Consider the following 21,241-nt stretch of genomic DNA (forward strand, 5'->3'; position numbering starts at 1 on the left):
TCAAATAAGTTTGAGGAGGATTGCATTTTAGGTACCTCATTTTAGGGTTCCCAATTCACATTAGCAAAGTGAAAACTGAAAATTCCTACAATAAAGAAGAATTCTATTTCAAGTTTTAGCCAGTCTTTTCCAAACTTACTTGATCACATGAAATTTTTTTATATTTATTGACAGATTCCTGGAACAGAAGAACTTGATCTGGATTGCCTCATTGTGAGTACTTCCTGTAACCACCTTCTAGAGCAAAATCATTTTTTTCCTGCAAGGTGAACCTCTAAGGAAGATAGAGGTGTAGACACAGTAGCCTAGATTAGCCTGTGAGAATCTGTGATCTCTTTGGGTACAGAAAGTGAGGGTCACTGTCTCTACTCTTCAATGCTGGATCATCTGGAGATAATGAATCCAACCCTCTGCTTCATCTGGGATCAGCATTCCTAGATACATCTCAGGGGGTGACCTCGTTCAATTTCACCATCTTCTAATCTGAGATTTAAAAAAATGTACTCTATGTACATTTTCCTGTTTACCCACCACATGACATCAATCTATTTTTTCTGTCTCAATGCTTTAAAGATAAAACCAAGTTTCTCACAGAAATCTGGAAGGACTTGCAATACCCACTACCTATGTAGTGTGTAAGCTTTGAAAAAGTTTCTCGATTGTTGTTTAGAAAATAGAGATATGGGAGAAGTTCTATAAGAGAATGTTCACAGGATTAGGTCTGTGATGCATATGATGGATAAAAAGGAAATGAATAAAAGATAGAATGCCCAAGAGGCTAGTTGATCCCTTGGAGATTAAGAAAAAGTACATGATTTATTACTCGTTGGCTATTCGTGCAATGAACAAGTCTCAAACAAGAGCTTCATAAACAGGAATTTCCTGATACTCTTTATAGAATGCCATGTGCATTACTATAATCTCAAAAAAAAAGGATTAAGTGAAGTGCCTGTGCAGTCGCAAAGATTTCCTCCCAATGAAGGAAAACAATGAACAGTGTGACCACGTTCGTTTGTAGCAAAGACATAGACAAAATTTTATTACTTGTTCTTTTTCTACTGCTGGAAGAAAATATTGTTTTCAAGGGGTACAAAGTAAATTAACATCTTTTTAAAGTTATAATTTTTAAAATGTTATTTTGGAATACAGTCAGGTCTCAGCTACTGGAAAAGCAATAAGATTTGGAGATATGTAAAGGCACGGTTATAGCAATGTATTGATTGTAAATTAAACCCTAGAGTAAATTGGAGAAAAAAGTTCTATCCTGGCTTAGTGGAGTCGAACACTGCTGAACAATTAGGAATTTGGGAGATTAAGAGAAACTACTTAATTGCATCAAATTGTTTTATATTATTGAACAAATATCATCATTTCAATAAAGAGATTAGTGTTCTTGATTATGGGATTAATGTTTAGTCCTTAATAAAGTTTATGCTTAATTGAGTCAGACAAAAGCATTCTAACCTCTTAATTCATCATTTCTATGGTAATTCTGATGATCAGACTATGAAATCATAATCTGAGCATCAATGTTTATCCAGTGCGGGATTCTTCATTGGGAGTTTATAGGCACTAAGGAACACATGGACAGTTCTCAGTGGCTCAATGGATCCTTGAAAATATAAACAAAGTTCTCTGTACTCGTGCAGTGTGTGTGAACCGGAGAGGAGAATGACAAGGAGATCCTCAGCATTGTCTTGTAAAGAGAGATCCACGACCTCATAAAAAGCTCAGAAGCACTGATGTATTGATGAAAGTTGTTTGTGTGCCTTTTTTTAAATGGGCATTGCAAACCTAGTCTCATAAAGTGTTAAACTTCAAAAATGAAAGTCAAAAAGTGGCAGAAAACAATTTTCTTGAGAAAACCCTTAGGGGTTTAAGTCTTGGTCATCAGATTGGTAGGTCCAGAAACAAGGTTGCTATCAGTTAACCTGGAATTAAGCATAATTGAGAGAAATGACTGACCCTCACAGGACTCACCAGATAATCATGGTTAACTCGGATGCCAATTTCAACCTTTATAATGGAAGATATTTCTTCCCAGGGAAAGGAGTACTATACACATTATCTAAGATACTCAAGTTCTCTTTTTAAAAATCTGAGAAATAAAGAACAAAAATATGGGTCAAGGAGCCTAGAATCAAAGAAAATGGAATTGAGTCATATCGAAGGGTATTTTTTCAAAACTGTAGAAAAAATTCCCCCCATAGATCACAATTCTCATCATGAGAACCCAGGTGTCTACCAACTGAAGTTTCTATGTCTTGGGCTTTGCTCAACAAGCTCTAACAAATTCTGCCTCTGTATTTTCCCATTTTTCAAGATTTCAAGTGAAACATTGATCTTTTGACCTGTTCACACATAATTACTCCAGAAATACCATTAATAACATTTTACAATTGTTATTTCCCATCAATTACATCCCTGCCATGGTATTCTGAAGATAATGTTCATCCTTGACTTGGATATATATTTCATCACTTAAAAGCTAAAATTTTGCAAACCAATTATCAAAGTAATTTAGTTTGGGAGGTGTTTAAATTATCGACATGTTGATTTTTACGTATTCTACTTTTAAATGGAAATTATGTCCAAGTTATAGTGGACCTCGCTATAACCATATGTGTCGTAAATGCAGGTTGAAATAAAGTCAGTGATTACAGAAAATGCCCAATGCTGACAGATGATGTAAATATTTGTGAACACATTTATTGCAAGTAAGAGCTGACTGTGTTGTGTATATTATTTTCCTTCGTGTATATTTATATTTTGCATATGTTTGTTTTATTCTGACCACTTTTAAAAGTTGTCCACAAGGTAAAAGCTGTGTTACCTTGATATGCAATAAAAAACATGTAATTTTGAGATTATGCATATTACTAGATTTAAGTTCATTTGGTATCATAAACATTTATATTTAATTCCTTATTGTCTTAGTTCAAATTTTTAACTTTTCATAACTGATGGTCACATGGTGATGAACCTAGAAAACTATGTCCTAAAGTATTGTTTTCACAGGATTTCAGTTTGCTGCTAATTTTTGCTCTTATATGTCAGTTTTCTGATTTCCACATTTTCTGCAGGTCACCTGGAACATAAAAAGAAAGGAAAGAAGAAAGGTCCCAATATTTATGGATTGCCCGATATGCACCAGGCTTCTCATATGATTGGGAGCCATCTTGGGTGTCCCTAAATGTGTGCTTCTTCCCACAGTGGATATACAGAGCAGGAGCACAGACAGAAATGTTCTCAAAATTTGATAACTGTGCCCAATTTTCCCAAAGTTTATGTCATAATCCCAGGAAGGCAGGAATCACACTGTAATGAACTAATTAGTTTGTAAATTGCATGATTGACTGATAGGAGATTTCCAAAATAACATTTTGACCATCTCATGTCCAGTATAAGAACACAGACAAATACAAATAAATAGGACAATATCTTAGGTAGCAAATCTTCTCCCAATCCCAGAACAGGCAGCAAGCTTCTAGGGGAAGCTGCCTCCTTGGAGAGAGTCCTTTCCTCCCTTCTCCTGAGGGGCTGGACTCAGAATGGAGATTCAAGAATACTTCCAACAGTCGACCTCCTAGAAAACCCTCCCTCAGGCAGATCCTAATAAGCCCCATTGGGACACCTTGGCCTCTCCTTGGACCCACTAATCCTCTCCATGCCTCCGTAACCCACTCTCTACAGCATCTCCACACCTCGAGTCGTTACTTGGCATCAGCTGATTTTTCAGGGGCCTTTCTTCCCACTCCTGCTGCAGCGCAAGGGGTCCAGATTACAGTGGGGAGAAGCTGAGCCACAGAGGTTAATGCCAGGAGCTTATTCACCGTCACACTGGTTCTGCTTCCTCACAGGTTCACCTCAACCATCTGGAGATTTGGGAACTAGGGCAGAGCTGGGATTCATGAAATCCAAATAATGCCCAGTATTCCGGGGCTGTAATGAGTCACGTTGTCTCAGAGGTGTGCTCCGTGGCGTCTGTGTTTCCTAATTGTGCATCCTGCTGGGGATGAGAACAGGAATAGAGAAAGAGAATTGCTTTGTCTCTCCTTCCCAGTGGAGGTGGGCATGCACTACATCTCATGGCCCACTCCCTCCAGGAGCCCTCCAGAGCTGCCAACTAGGTTGAGCCCATCAGAGAATAAAACTTCCTTTTCTGAGGATTCTGCCACATTTCCCATCAGGAACAGAAGTGAGAGTTCTGCAGCTCCCACAGAAGCTTCTAGAAAGTAGGACAGTGACCAATCTTCAGGTGCTTTTTCTTTCTAAGGTCCTTGCGTCCAAATGTGGGAGCTACGAGATTGCCTTATTTTATTTCACCATCAGTTCTTCTTAGATGTGTTCCACTATACAGTTTTTATGAACTATGTCTCTGTTACTGCCACTCTTTATTTAAGTATTGGAAAGAAAAATAAATACTTTCTATTAATGTTAAACATATATACTCATCATTCATATTCTATATGAGTGCTTTCAGGGAAAAATCAAATGCAAGTTTTATAGACAAATTATATAAAGGTGTTTAGGATTTGGTTAATTTTGTTTCATTGGTGGAGAAATATCCACATCATAGAGAAAAAATTACACTAAAGAAAAGAAGTTGACACCAAAGAAAAGAAGAAATTTCTGTATTATGAATTTAGATGGAACATATGAAATAATTTTCCTAGCCAAAGGAAATATAGCAGGGTTTATTATGGAGTGATGTTACATTTCAGTAAAATTAATATGTTGGTTATATGAATTATGCATTTGATTATTGTAAGCAAAGTCACAATTCATATTAAATCTATGAGAACATATTGCAGTGGAAGATGAAGCCAAATGGATACTAAATCTGTCTTATATTTATCTTTAGTTAAGCATAGCACTAAAGACGGTAGCAGGCAGCTAGAATGTACTCAATAAATATGTGTAAATATTAGATTTTCTGTAGGTTGGCGGATAAGTTTTTGTGGCGGGGATGGAAAGAATACAGAAAAGGGACCAAGGTGTTAGGTGGTGGTGCAGCAAGGTGGGAGAAGGACAAGATAGTCACTGAGACTTTACATTTTCTTTTTAGAGGATGTTTATGTTTAATGTACACCTTTGTATTTATCTGTTTATCCCTGAGCTTTCTCCTGAAGCACGTTTTTTCCAGTAACATCTTCACAGAGCTCAGAACAATCAATCCGCTTCATTATGTGCTTCTAAGTCCCCATACACAGGAAGCACATAATAGTATGATGCATTATTATCAATCTTCAGGAGATTCTCGAACAGACTGTAATTAGTTGGAACTGACAGTCAGTTCTTCTTTATGGTCCACATTAGTTTTAATATCTAGAAAAATCACTTATCAACCCTTACCCCATAAGACAACTTTGCCAAGTCTTGGCTTATACCTATGTAAACAATAAAATGAATTAGTTTTCGGTTCTTCCTCGTTACTTGCAAGTAAACAGTCCTACAGTTCAGCTGAGCTATGGATTAACACGAGATGATTACCTTAGGAATTCTGCTTTACCCATGCCCACCACTTCAGAAAAGAACTTTTCAGCTCATCACTTCGAGATTTTCTTTTTAAAATATAAGTTCCATCAAGTTTTGATGTTTTCTTTATATAGGAAATGATTTCCTTCTTAGATATTTACTTTAGAACTTTAGAGTTCACTGATTGCCATTTTCAAAATTCTGAAATTGTACATTTATAAATTAATGGACATCACTCTTCCTAAAAGCTACATTTGGAATGGGATGTATTTCAATCTTGAGCCACCTCCTTCACCCCTACAAGCCTGTGAGAAATTTAATCTGTTTGCAATCCATTTGATTGTATTTAACTAATATTAGATATGTCACGTACGTATCAAATAAAATAAGAAAAAATAAAAGTATACCCAAAATTTAATTGTTTAAAACACTTTGTAAATCCTTCAGTTATTTTTACCAAATTTATAAAATCCTGTTTTAATACAGATTACCAAGGGTGAAATTCTTCTGAATTTCTGTATTTTACTTCCTTTGCAAGGAATGGGCTGGACTTGGCATAATTATAGTAAAATATATTTTAAAAGAAACCAGATCTAATATAAGGACATCAACATTTAGACGTCTGTTCATTTGTTTATGTTTATTAATTTATCACTCAACTTCCCCACTGCTTTAAAAGAAAACAAATTTGCAACAAATAGGGCTACTGTGCTTAAAGAATATTGATGTACTCTGGCCTTGTTTTTCATCTGTCTTTCAATCTGGCTATGAAAAAATCTAGTTTGTACTGTATTTCTTTTTTCATTTATGTTTTCACATTGAGGGAAAGAAATGAAAATTGAGAAGGGAAATTACTATTTTATAAGTGGGTGGATTTGAGTGTGTCTTTCACAGCCAAATATTTTCCTATGCCTTATGTGTTTAAAAAATAAATTTAGAAAGTTTGTTAAGCACCGAAGTTTTTTTTCATTTTTTGAGGAAGATTAGCCCTGAGCTAACATCTGCTGCCAATCCTCCTCTTTTTGCTGAGGAAGCCTGGCTCCGAGCTAACATCTGTGCCTGTCTTCCTTTACTTTATACATGGGACGCCTGCCACAGCATGGTTTTTTGCCAAGCACTGCCATGTCTGCACCTGGGATCCAACCTGAGAACCCCGGGCCTCTGAGAAGCGGAACGTGTGAACTTAACCCCTGTGCCACCAGGCGGGCCCCACCATTCTCATTTTTAAAGCTCTTCTGTTATTGATTATTTCTACTATCCAGCAATTCTCTTACAGATTTGGACATTTGTAGTGCTGAGACAATCCATATTTCATGGTTATTTTCTTTGTCATTTGGTTTGATATTTCTTAATTTCATCACAGGGTCAATGGCTCTAGGTAGTAATCTAGGTAGGTAATCACTGGTGACATATTTTCCTTCTGTAAAATTGGATAGCAGGTAAAGAATTTAGCTTAATGGACAGAGACAATTTAAATTTGTTTAAACAGGTAAGGCTTCCTTCCTTCCTTTTTTCTCTACTCCCTTGTTTCCTTCCCTTATTTATAATTCTATGAGTTCTTAAAGATGTATACTATTAATTTTCCACACGCCAAAAATTTATGAAACAATAAATAAAATAGATGTCATATAGCTATCTGGTTCTCTCTTTAATAGTGAAATGAAGGAAAATCAGACAATGGTTATGGAGTTCATCCTACTGGGATTTCGTCTTGGTCCAAGGATTCAGATGCTTCTCTTTGGGCTCTTCTCCCTGTTCTATGCCTTCACCCTGCTGGGTAACGGGGTCATCCTGGGGCTCATCTCACTGGACTCCAGACTGCACACCCCCATGTACTTCTTCCTCTCACACCTGGCCATCGTCGACATAGCCTATGCCTGCAACACGGTGCCCCAGATGCTGGTGAACCTCCTGAATCCAGCCAGGCCCATCTCCTTTGCTGGCTGCATGACACAGACCTTTCTCTTTTTAAGTTTTGCTCACACTGAATGTCTTCTCCTGGTGGTGATGTCCTATGATCGGTACGTGGCCATCTGCCATCCTCTTCGATATTCTGTCATCATGAGCTGGAGAGTTTGCATTACCCTAGTGGTGACTTCCTGGACGTGTGGCGTTCTCCTGGCCCTGGTCCATGTGAGCCTCATCCTGCGGCTGCCCTTCTGTGGGCCTCATGAAATCAACCACTTCTTCTGTGAAATCCTGTCTGTCCTCAAGCTGGCCTGTGCTGACACGAGACTCAACAAAGTTGTCATCTTTGTTGCTTCTGTGTTTGTTTTAGTGGAGCCCCTCTGCTTGGTGCTGGTGTCCTACATGCGCATCCTGTTTGCCATCCTCAGGATCCAGTCAGGGGAGGGCTGCAGAAAGGCCTTCTCCACCAGCTCCTCCCACCTCTGTGTGGTCGGGCTCTTCTTTGGCAGCGCCATCGTCATGTACATGGCCCCCAAATCCCGCCATCCTGAGGAGCAGCAGAAGATCCTTTTTCTGTTTTACAGTCTTTTCAACCCTATGCTGAACCCACTGATCTACAGCCTGAGGAACTCAGAGGTCAAGGGTGCTCTGAGGAGAGTGCTGTGCAAGGAAAGTCATTCCCAATTGGAATGACATTTGAATCTCTAGCCTAAGTGCTCGATTACTGCCTAAATCTAGAAAAGTTCACTACTCTCTTCGTATGTGTGCCTTAATGACACAAGAGTAAGTCTTCCCTCTTCCTTTGAAGGAAAAGTTTTAGATATATTGCATTCATTGATTTTTCTATTGGATATGATTTTATCAGACATGATTTTTTCTTTTATTTATCATTGAATTAAATATCTGTGCAATTAAAAATTATTTTAACTCATTTTCTGGCTTCCAAAAGTTGAATACAGTCTATCTGTCTCCCTTATTTAACTATATAAACTCACTAACTGTATATGCCACAATATGTTGGAAGAAAAAAATGCTGCAGTGAAAGGAAGTGATGCCCCTAACCCAGCACAAACTTGTCCATTCTCCCTCAATTGGACTCACCCTGCTAAAGAATAACTGAGGGATATTGAGTTGTGTTGCATGACATTGAGAAATTTCATATGAAAATTGACTAATATTAGGGAGTTACTGAGAAGGCCGAGTGAAGGAACAAAATTAATACAAGGTATATAGGAGAAGAGAGGGGAGAGAAGGAAAAACCTGCAGACAGTGTGGGAACAGTGCACTTTGATTACAACTGTGGGGTAAATTGGTTAGCTAGTAGCTAGCAAAAGGGCAAAACTGGGCATTATCCCCTTGAATAGGCTGATAATTGGTATCAAAGAAAATAGTTTGGGTTGTTTATGGATTTTCCAGAAAATCTTGAGTGTGGGGCTGTAAATTATGAAGATGCACAGACTACCTCTATATTTGGTTTTCCAGCGTCTTTTCATCATCAATTCCAGATTGATTAGTCCAGATGTGCATCATTTCCCTCATTAGGATGTCTTATCCCTGAAATAGGACATTTCACCAGATAGCGTAAGTGGCTAACCCAGTATAGCTGGCTATTCAGCCTTGGTGGAGGATTGATTTTTACTGATTCATTCTACTTGACAAATCCAATGGTCGGGGATGAGTCCCACACATTTCAGGTGGCCTCTTAAGGTGTTGCCTATAAAATCCACTTCCTAAACTGCCCTGAGACTACTATGGCCACTAGCTTCCAGAGCCTTTCTCAGTCTCACAGTAAGAGTGAACATAAGACTTAGAACAATAAGTGTGTGCCCTTCACTTGGGAATTAATAATTGCTCAACTCAACTCTTAAATACTGTGTATTGGCAGCAGAGCTTACTGACTGTAAAAACAAAATGAGTTTTTATAATAGCTGACATTTTGATTGATCACTTATCCAGTGCTATATGCTGTATACGGTTAGCACTTTACATGGATCGTCTCATTCAGTCATCACAACAAATCCACGACAAAGTTCCTATTATCAGTCTATTTTATATATGCACACACCAAAAAGTAGCAAATGTCAGACTTTTACCCAGACAGCCTGGCTCCTGAGCCCTCTGTACTTAACCACAACAATCTAGTATATCAGTATCAGTGTTGTCAAATAAAAAACAAGACTAAGTTATCCCAAGGAAGGATGTGTTTAAGTGAAGGAGGGTTTCCTCACAGCCTCGTGTGTGCCACAGTGAACTCATCTGTGCTCTGCGAAGCCTGGAAGATCATCCATGAGAGGATGGTTGTCCTGGACAGTGAATCCTATGGGCAGAGTCACAAAAATCATTGGACTTTTAGAGGAATACAGAACACGAAGAAGGTGAGAATAAAGATCATTCTCATTGAGATTGGTGAGTTAGTTCAGCTAAGGCCCAGAACCCATACACCAAGACACCAACACCACAGTCTCTCTGTCTCTGTCTAGCTCTGGCTCTGGCTCTATCCCTCTGTCTCTCTCACTACAGGTCAGGCACTGCGCTGTACACTTATTATCTCCTTTAATCCTCAAAACAGCCCTTTGAGGCAAAGGACAATCAATAACCCCACTTTACATGTGAGGAAACTGAGGCACCAAGAGATTGAGTAACTTGCACAGTATCACAGCTAACAACTATCCAGTCCGGGATTGAACTGAGGCAATCTGATTCCTGACCCTACCTTCAAGACCACTGAGTAACATGGCCTCTTCAGAGCATATCTGTGGATAAAGATCAGAGAAATCAAGAGGATGAAATAAAACAAATCACTAAGACCAAGTGATGGGCATTAGGTGTTAGACAGAAAAGGACTTAGATTCGCTAAAGAAAGCTGCTTGCCTCTAAATTGATATGTGAAAAAGTGGATGTGGTAACAAGAAAGAACTATGACTCCAAGGGTCAGAGATGGAGGAGGGGTCTGGCGATGAGCTTGGTAGTGAAACAGAAAACAATGGAAGAGAAGATTGATGTTGCAGTTCCACACAGGTGTCTCATCAATGGAGTAGAATTGGAATGGGTGTTTGATAGTATCGTATCTACACAGAGCCCTTTCCCAAGACCAAGGAATTCGGATTTCATTTTTGGTGTTCAAAATTGTTATCATCGTTCAGGTGGCATTTACCACCTTTCTCAGGGAGGTATCGAGGTTTGCATGTAAGATGGAGAGTTCCATGAGGGCGGGAACTGCAGTCTGTTCATCACTTTTTCACCAGCACTAGCGCACTACCTAGCACATGGTAAGCACTGGTTGTGTAAATTCATGAGCCTATAACTATCGGTTAATGACTTACACACATTTTTCAGTGTTAAACTATCTTCTGATTTCTACATTTTGAAAATCCTTTTATTTGCAGAACATAGTATGGTAGAAAATAATTGTAGCTAAAATTCATTTAATACGGGCTGTGTACCAGGCACTACGTTAAATTCTTTAGATGTCATCCTCACATCAAAGCTATGAAGTAAGTACCAATAGTATTGTCATTTATAAAAGGAAATTGAGGTTTAGAGAATTAATTAACATACTCAATGTCACAAAAATATCAAGCGGTGAAATCTGAATTCAAGGGTAGTCATTTGCATCTAGATTGTGAACCATTCTTTTGAAAAGAACCTTCTGATTTTTACATTTTCAATGGCTAAACCAGGCCTGTTTCATAGTAGTCACTCAATAAATGGGACTAAATAAATAAATGAATGACCATTCAGCCCAAACTTCTATCCAGTAAAATGTGAGTAACTCCATAAAGTATGTAACTTAAGTAGAGCGGCCATTATTCTTTCAAAGTTAAACATCTCATTGTCCATTAGTCATCTTTAGTTCCAGATGTATTCAGGTCTTGCAAAAGTTTCTTATGGGGTAAATATTAATAATTAACTACATTCCTTTTGCCGGTGATCACAGAGGAATTGCAAACATATTAGGAGAAGGTATTTAGTGCATAATATAAGAAAAAGGAGAGAGAGCTATGTATATTCATTTCTATCATGTAGAACACAGGTTACGAGCCTTTCAAAAAGATCATGCTAAGCCCTATGATTATGGTTTGCCAGGATGGTGCTTGGGTTAGCAGAATAACCACATAGGTGGTGTTAACTCTCTGATCTCTCCCAAGAGGGTCGAAATATTAGGGGCTGTAACTACTGAAAATGATAGGTATGAGATGCTGTTGGTGGAAGTCAGTTCACAAGCCACTTGAAATTGGATCCCACCACGACTTTGGCATGTGGAGCGGGCACTGCCAACAACTGACCTATAGGACGATTGTTTAGTCTTTGCTAGATAGTGTAGACCAATGTTTCTCTGATGTTCATGTGCATTCACTTCACCTGGGAATCTTGCAAAATTACGGGTTCTGATTCAGCAGGTCTGAATGAGATGGGCAGAGATGTGCATTTGTAACAATCTCTCATATCTTGCTGATGCTGCCAATCCACAGACCACACTTTGAATAGTAGTGATATAGAGAAGCAGGAGGAAGAGGGAGGAAAATGAACGAAGAGTTAGAAAGTAGTCTCACAGGATGTCATGGCTGTAATTTTTTTCCCGGACCATAGGGAAGGCTCCGTTTTCTTTGCCTTCTTGATGAACTTTGACTAGAGCACTGGCTTAGTTTGATCTGGTTTTTTGTTTTGTTTTTTGATTTTTGTTCTCTGCTGTTTGTTTCTTTTGAATTTGTGTAACCCTGTGGGGCCAAGAGAAATGGTACATTGTTGGGCATGGTCTGGTTTAGTCCTCGGAGGGCTGGCTCAGAGCCAGGATGTCTGGGTTCCTTTTCCACTTCTACCAATTCTACCAGATCACTATGTGGCCTTAGAAAAGTCATTTAAGTCCTCTAGGCTTTGGTTCTCTGCCAGTAAAATGAAATGTTAGACTCTAATTCTATGCCTCTCTACTAGCTTTCTTGCATTTAGATTTTTGCTTTTACATAGGAGACAAAATAGAATGGATTATTTTGAGAATAACTGAATATAATTAATTCCTGAGCCTTGCACATAGTAGGAATTCAAAAGTAAAGACCAAATTAATGAACGATTTGCATGTGTTAATGATCTAAGAACTATGAATGGTGTGAGATGTATGGAGAATAAGATATAAGAGTTCCCCATGAACTGCAGTCCTTAAGAAAAAAGGGTCTTGTTATCCTGTTTGGAAAGGATTAAGAATACCCACTCACTCACAAAGGATCCCATATCTCTATGCATAGGTGTTATAATAATATCAATGGCTTGCATTTATTGAGCAATTATTCTGTTTCAAGCACTGTTCTGTGAGGACCCATCCATTAATATCAATCTAATCTTTACAACAATTGCTAGACCTAAATTTTTCTATTATATTCAGTTTACACATAAAAAAGCTAAGGCACAGAAGTTACATACTCCTCAATGGTCTCACAGCTATTGAGAGGCACGGCAGGACTTATTTAGGTCTTCCAAAGGCCAAAGACCATGTATGTAACCACTATTATACTGTCCCCCACCAGGCTGAGAAATCATCCTAAGAAATGGGATAGTGATACAGCTGATATACATCTATAAAAGGAGGGGAAATATACAAACCTGTAGCCAGCCCTGGTGGTCTAGTGGTTAAGATTCGGTGCTCTCACTGAGACAGCCCAAGTTTATTTCCCAGTCAGGGAACCGCACCACTCATCTGTTGGTTGTGACACTGTGGCAGCTGCGTGTTGCTGTGATACTGAAAGCTTATGCCACTACTATTTCAAATACTAACAAGGTCATCCATGGAGTGCAGGTTTCAGTGTAGCTTCCAGACTAAGACAGACTACAAAGGACCAGACCACCCACTTCTGAAAGAAGTGGCCATGAAAACCTTATGAATAGCAATGGAGCATTGTCTGATACAGTGCTGGAAGGTGAGAGGATGGCGCACAAAGACCAGGCAGGGTTCCGCTCTGCTGTACACGGGGTTGCTAGGAGTTGGAATCAATTCAGCACTAACAACGACCAATATACAGGTCCATGAGAAAATGGACAAAAATATTTAGATACAGATAGACTATTCACAGAATAAATGCAAGTCACCAATAAATGTGACAATATCTTCATCCTCAATCAGGAAAACCTACTTTAAAATGAAAGAACAATTATTTCCCAACAGATTGTGGGGAGGGAAAAAGGTTGATAGTATGTGTTGTTGGTGATTATGTGAGTAAAAGTAAACACACGCTGTTGTTTGAAGCATAAATTGGAACAGATTTGGATGATAAAAAATTTGATAATATCTGCTCAACATGTAAAATGTGAATACCAATCCTAAGAATCTATTCTAGAGAAATACTTAATGTATATAACTGCACAAAGAAATGTGTATAAGGATTTTTTATTGAAATTTATTTCAAAAAAATCCCAAATAATCTAATATTTATTAATTTTGGAGTTATTGAACTATGATAACTATATTATGCAGTTATTAAAAAATAAGTATTATCTATAACGGGCTAAAACAAAAATTGCTCATCAAATATGGGTAAATGAAGGAAGCAAGTCACATTTTTATAATTCTTTCTTATTCTGTAGGGAAAACGCCTAGACATGCATGAATTCATATATGTGTATGTGTGTATATGTGCATGTGTGTTTTGATATATGTATGTAATTTCATGAGAAAATGACCTAGAAAGATGCACTCTGAGCAGTCAACAGAAGCTACTTTTAGAAAGAGGAGTAAGCTGTGAGAAATAAATACTTCTGTGGTGTTTGATAATGTTAGAGTGAACGTGTATCAATGTTAAAATTTTTTTAAAAACCTTCTCTCAAGGCACCTCTGGTCCCATAAGTTCTCAACTATGTGTCAGTGCTGTCAATGCAAATAACCAATAATCATTCTATAGATCAACACAGAGGTGAGTTTAATATATGAGCCCCTTCTGAGGACTATAGCCCGGGAGAGCAGCCTCCACCAGGGAAGGAAGCTCTCTGGAGAAGCGAGTGTACAGCATGATTGTATAACATTGGAACAAGGAACATACATCACATATGATAGGAGTACGTTTTTTCTCTTTTTTCTACAGTCACAAGATGTTTTCCTGCATACAGCAGGTCAATCTGACTCTAACTTCTGGGAGAGAATGCTGATCTTTAAAGAAATACTGATATGAGAAGGAGGTATTGCTCCCTGTCTTTAAAAGCAGCATTCTTTGCTTTGGGACGCTAAATGTTTTAAAGCAGATGTACAACGCATGCTCAACAGGCCATGTCAGGCCATTCCAGGAAAACAAGGTCAGGCTGAATCAGTTTTAAACCAAAATGGCTTCTTCACATACCTCAGTACGTTAACTTTCCTTATTGCTTTTCATTTATTCCATCAGTATGTATTTCTCACATCTTAGTGAAAGCCAAAATGAAGTAGTTATTAAAAGCAGTTTAGAATTTTGTTGGACTGCCAAATTGTATCAAGATGTTTCTTTGAAAATAACCTTTTTATATCTATTTACTTTATTATTGAATACTATGCTGTAATGTTTAAGTAAGGTAACCTAGTTATTTGAGGGGTAATTGAATCCACTCATTCTATGCTTTTATCTGTGTTACTCTCAAATGAACTCTGTGGTCAAATTCTAGCAATATTTTATTCTAAAAATAAAAGTTAGAAATGTCCAGTAAAATCAATGCCCAATGCTAGCAGATAATGTAAATGTTTGCATTTCAATTAATCCTGACTGTTCTGTCTGTATGTTGAGTTCTTTCGTATATTTATGTGTCATTAGCCTCTCTTTAAATAATAAATACCATCAAGATAAAGGTTAAGTTTAATTTTAACAGAATATAGACAATTTTAAGTTATAGATATTGATTTTATGTTAAACAATTTTCCTGAATTTTAGTTTTTGTGATAATCTCATATGTTACACTTAATTACTGATTATATTACTTTTAATTTTTCATTTTTATGAAAATGTCTATTTATAACCAACATTTCTAAGGTGTTGATAATAGAAATGTACCCTCTAAAACTGTTCTTAACACAAGTTTTCAGTTTACTGCTTGCTCATGAAAGGCAACAAGTCTCCTGATTTCCACATGCTGGTGTATAATGTAGACATTTGGAGAGCACACTCATAGCAAATAAGATCTGACTGTTCCCTCTGTGTTGTTTTCCTTTATAGAAATTTATATTTTGAATATGTTCATGTGTCTCTTCCCACTTTTAGAAGCTGTCCACAGGTTAAAAGTTGTCAACTTTATATATAATAGAAAACAAGTTATCTTGAGGTGATGCATTTCCTAAATTTTAGTTTGTTTAGCACCATAAAATTTTATATTTAATGTCTGATTACCTTAGTTGAAACTTTCTATTTTTATACCCTAAAATGACTTTTTATAACTGATGTGTATATGGTATTGAACATAGAAAAATTTGTCTTAGAACTACTGCTTTCACAGGATTTCGCAGTATTTTTGTCATATGCATCAGTTTCCTAATTTTCAGCTTTTCTGTAGTTCACCTGGGCATGAGAAGAGAAATAAAGGAGAAAAGATTCTAACATTTATGCACTAGTCTTTTTATACAATCAGGAACAATTCTTCGTGTCCCTAAATAAATATGTGGTTCTTCTCACAAAGGACCTATATAGTTGGAGCACAGTTAAGCACGTTCTTGAAACATGATAACCTGTGCAAGATTTTCCTCAAGTCTATGCCATAATCCCAGCAGGTCAAGGGTCACACTGTAACAAACTCATTACTTTGTAAATTGCACACTTGCTTGATATGAAACTCCTAGCCCTCCTGTGTCTAGTACAAGAGAGAAGTATATATAAACATATATAAACATGAGAATTTCTTAGGCAGCAAATATCCCCACCCTCCTGGGAGAGGTAATGGCTTCTAGGGGAAGCTGCCTCCTTGGAGAGAGTCCTTCCCTGCCCTCCCCTGAGCCACTGGACTCGGAATCTCCCCACTTCAGAATGGAGATTCGAGAATACTTCTAGGAATTGACCTACATTGGTGGTTGCTGCCCTAGAAAACTCTCCCTGAGGCAGGTCCTAATAAGCCCCATTGGGACACCTTGGCCTCTCCTTGGACCCGCTAATCCTCTCCATGCCTCCGTAACCCACTCTCTACAGCATCTCCACACCTCGAGTCGTTACTTGGCATCAGCTGATTTTTCAGGGGCCTTTCTTCCCACTCCTGCTGCAGCGCAAGGGGTCCAGATTACAGTGGGGAGAAGCTGAGCCACAGAGGTTAATGCCAGGAGCTTATTCATCGTCACACTGGTTCTGCTTCCTCACAGGTTCACCTCAACCATCTGGAGATTTGGGAACTAGGGCAGAGCTGGGATTCATGAAATCCAAATAATGCCCAGTATTAGGGAACTGTAATGAGTCACATTGTCTCAGAGGTGTGCTCCGTGGCGTCTGTGTTTCCTAATTGTGCATCCTGCTGGGGATGAGAACAGGAATAGAAAAAGAGAATTGCTTTGTCTCTCCTTCCCAGTGGAGGTGGGCATGCACTACATCTCATGGCCCACTCCCTCCAGGAGCCCTCCAGAGCTGCCAACTAGATTGAGCCCATCAGAGAATAAAACTTCCTTTTCTGAGGATTCTGCCACATTTTCCATCAGGAACAGAAGTGAGGGTTCTGTAGCTCCCTCAAAAGCTTCTAGAAAGCAGGACCATGCCCAACCTTCAGGTGCTTTCCCTTCTGAGATACTTGAGACCAACTGTGGGAGTTTAACAGGTTGCCATATTTTATTTTACCACCAATCTTCTCAGACGTGTTGTAGCATCTCGTCTTTTGTTAACTCTTACTCTTACACTGCTCTTCTTTTTAAACATAGGTAAGGAAATTCAGTCCTCTCTAACTGTCTACTGATTATTATTCTGCTGCCGGGATAGTTTGAGGAAAAGTTAATGCTAATTTAGTTGAACATGTTGGTCACAAATGTAAGTACGTATAGAATTTGGTTAATTTCGTCTTAAACAGTGGAGAAGTAGATGCATAAAAGCACTAACCTTGTGAACATTGATGCTGGATAAAAGAATAAGAAATTTCTGTGTGATGAATTTCGAGTAAATAGATGGGAAATTTCCTTAAGCTGAAGAAGATTGCACTTTGATATATTATGGAGTGATTTTACGTCTCAGGGAAGCTAACATTAGTTCAGTCCTTGTGTTTATGTCTCATCAACAAAACCACAATCTATAATCCACACTTTCCATACACATCTCTTCCATTACCCATAACTCAGAGGACAGTGTCAGGCACACAGAAAGTACTTAATGATTACCTTTATGTGTTAGGCTTTCCCAAAGCTGGAAGTGAGTGATGTGTGTGTCTGTGGTTGAAGTGGTGGAGGAAAGTGCAGATAAGTGAAGGAGTTGCTACCTAAAGGATAATCTCTTCAGTTTTTAATAGAATTGTCACAGTTTTGTCTTCCTTTTAATCCCTAATGTCTCTTCAAATGATCACGCACTTTCCCAATAAAGACATCAAAAGATCAGAAGCCAAACCTGTTTTACTAATCCTTCAACAACGTATTATGCAGAAAACATGTTGTTGACATACATTGTTATAATCAAGACTTTGCAAAATGGGCTTTCAGAGGATAATAGGCACTAAGAGGAATGATTTCCAGAGACTACTGTGAACCATGAAATGGCCATGTTGTCAGGTCCACACAATCGTAGGCTAATCAAGAAGCTGTTAAAGATAGATAACACTTGATCTCAGATATTGGATGTTCACTGTGTAGCAGGAATATGCTCAATGTGTAACATGTATTATCTCAACAACCTTGTGAAATAGGTACTATCACTTTTCTCCTTTTGAAAAACAGGAAGTTGGGGCTTGGAAAGGTTAAGAAATATACTCAGAGTCATTCAGGTAGTAAATGTGTGTCTGACCCCTAAGCCCATGATCTTTGACTCCTACTCTATAGTGCCTTCAATGTTTTGGAGTGTTTTTTGTGCTTGTTTTCATTTTTTTGCTTGAGAATCTAGCTCAAGGCAGAATGTGGAGAGCTCATTAATATTTTTTTCTCATATGTAATCACACTGATATCCAATCAGTCAATAAATATTTATTGAACACCAACCATGTTCTAGGCACAGTTCATGGTCCAATATATGATATTTTTATCACTGACTAGATCAAAAAGATTTATTTGATTAAAAGGGTTTGCTTAAACACAAGTTCTTATCAAATTAATTCTCACATACAAGTAAATAGCACTTATTGGCCATTATGGTATCAAGAGAGAATATTTCAATATCCCAGTTATGTGCATTGGCAGATATTACTGCTATTATGAATTGCAAGATAATATTTTCCAAGGTTGCTTATAAGACAGTTAACCTGAATGTAGACTTCTTATGTAATCAAAATCCTCTAAGAAACCACTTACATACTGGAATTATTGACAAATCTCTAGAACAACTGTGGAGATACGTAATGGGGAAGTAGGAAAGAGAGATATTGAGGATGGGGAATTGTTGAAGAGAGATAAGGAAAATAGGAAATGGAGAGAGAATATCATAAAGTGGACCAGAGAAGGAAAGAGGATAGACACAGTGATATAGTTAGACAGAGGAACAGGGACGGGGGAGACACAGCCATCAAGAGAGGCAAAAACTTCAGAACAAAGAAAGTTACCAGGGATAAAGAGGCACATTACATATGATAAGGGTCAATTCTCCAACAAGACTTAACAATCCTTAATGTATATGTGCCTAACAAGAGAGCATCAAAATACCTGAGGCAAAAACTGACAGAACTGAAAGAAGAAATAGATGAATCCACTATTATAGTTGAAGTCTTCAACATCCCTCTATCAGAAATAGACTCAGCAGGCAGGAAATCAGTAAAGATATAGCTGAACTCAACAACACCATCAATCAAATGGATATAATGGACATCTCCAGACTAATTCATCCAACAACAGCAAAATGCACATTCTTTTCAAGCTCACATGGAACATTGACTAAGTTAGACCACATTCTGGGCTATAAAAACCACCTTAAGTTTAAATGAGTAGAAGCCATATAATGTCAGCTCTCAGACCACAGTGGAATTAAAGCAGAAATCAATAACAGAAAGATAGGTGCGGGGGCTGGCCCCGTGGCCGAGTGGTTGAGTTCGCGCGCTCCGCTGCAGGCGGCCCAGTGTTTCATCGGTTCGGGTCCTGGGCGCGGACATGGCACTGCTCGTCGGACCACGCTGGGGCGGCGTCCCACATGCCACAACTAGAGGAACCCACAACGAAGAATACACAACTATGTACCGGGGGGCTTTGGGGAGAGAGAGGAAAAAATAAAATCTTAAAAAAAAAAATAAATAAATAAATAAAATAAAATAAGATAAAATTGGTTGCAAAGAGAAAAAAAAAATCTCTAAAAAAAAAAAAAAAAAAAAAAAGAAATATAGGTGCGAAATCCCAAAATATTTGGAGATTAAATAACACCCTTCTAAATAACACATGGATAAAAGAAGAAATCTCAAAAGAAATTTAAAAATCCAAGCATACTTCAGAGATACTGTGGGTTCAGTTCCAGACCACCACAATAAAGCCAATACTGAATTTTTCGGTTTCCCACTGCATAGAAAAGTTATGTTTACACTATACTGTAGTCTGTTAAGTGTCCAATAGCATTATATCTTTAAAAAAATATGAATACCTTGATTAAGAAATACTTTATTGTTAAAAATTGCTAACCATCATTTGAGCCTTCAGTAAGTCATAATCTTTTTGCTCATGGAGAGTCTCGCCTCAGTGTCAGTGGCTGCTGACTGATCAGGATGGTGGTTGCTGAAAGCGGTTGCTGGAGTGCCAGTGGCAATCTCTTAAAATAAGAAAACAATGAAGTTTGCAACATTGATTGACTCTTCCATTCATGGACAATTTCTCTGTAGCATTCTGTGCTGTTTGATAGCATTTTAACCACAATGGAACTTATTTCAAAATTGAAGTCTACCTTCTCAAACCTTGCTGCTGCTTTATCAACTAAATTTACGTAATATTCTAAACTCTTTGTTGTCATTTTTACAGTCTTCACAGCATCTTCACCAGTAGATCCATGTCAAGAAACCATTTTCTTTGCTCATCTATTAAAAGCAACTTCTCCTCTGTTAAAGTTTTACCATGAAGTTACAGCAATTCAGTCACACCTTCAGGCTCCACTTGTAATTCTAGTTCTCTTGCTATTTCCATCACATCTGCAGTTACTTCCTCCACTGAAGTCTTGAACCCCTCAAAGTCATCCCTAATGGTTAGAATCAACTTCTTCCAAACTCTGTTTAATGTTACTTTATCTGGTTAATTGATATTTTGACTTCTTCACATGAATCATGAATGTTCCTAATGGCATCTAGAATGGTGAATCCTTTCCAGAAGGTTTTCCATTTACTTTACCTAGATCTATCAGAGGAATCACTATGTATGACAGCCATAGCCTTACAAAATGTCTTTCCTATATAATAAGACTTGAAAATCAAAATTACTCCTTGATCCATGGGCTGCAGAATGGATGTTGTGTGGCAAGCATGAAAACAACATTAATCCTGTTGCACATCTCCATCAGAGCTCTTGGGTAACCAGGTGCATTGTCAGTGAGCAGTCATACTTTGAAAGGAATCTTGTTTTCTGAGCAGTATTTCTCAACAGTGGGTTAAAATACTCAGTAAACCATACTGTAAACAGATGTGCTGTCGTCCAGGTTTTGTTGTTCCATTTATGGAGCTCAGGCAGAGTAGATTTAGCATAATTCTTAAAGGCTCTAGGATTTTTGGAATGATAAATGAGCATTGGCTTCAACTTAAAGTCAACAGCTTCATTAGCCCCTAACTACAGAGTCAGCCTGTC

At 38.0% G+C, this 21,241-nt stretch overlaps 1 protein-coding gene across 2 annotated transcripts; it reads left to right on the forward strand.

Moving 5' to 3' along the window:
• Window positions 1–180: 180 nt before the first annotated feature.
• Window positions 181–8,304, forward strand: OR2A9 (olfactory receptor family 2 subfamily A member 9). Of its 2 annotated transcripts, XM_070264239.1 has the most exons (2): window positions 181–213; window positions 7,134–8,304. In XM_070264239.1, the coding sequence occupies exon 2, from the start codon at window positions 7,138–7,140 to the stop codon at window positions 8,077–8,079; it is 942 nt and encodes a 313-aa protein (XP_070120340.1). In that variant the 5' UTR covers window positions 181–213; window positions 7,134–7,137; the 3' UTR covers window positions 8,080–8,304.
• Window positions 8,305–21,241: the final 12,937 nt, after the last annotated feature.

Source organism: Equus caballus, chromosome 4 (genome assembly GCF_041296265.1).
Source record: "Equus caballus isolate H_3958 breed thoroughbred chromosome 4, TB-T2T, whole genome shotgun sequence".
NCBI lineage: Eukaryota > Metazoa > Chordata > Mammalia > Perissodactyla > Equidae > Equus > Equus caballus.

Excerpts from the sequence above, each read along its gene's own strand:
- OR2A9 (XM_070264239.1), top strand. The coding sequence starts at position 7,138 with ATGAAGGAAAATCAGACAATGGTTATGGAGTTCATCCTACTGGGATTT.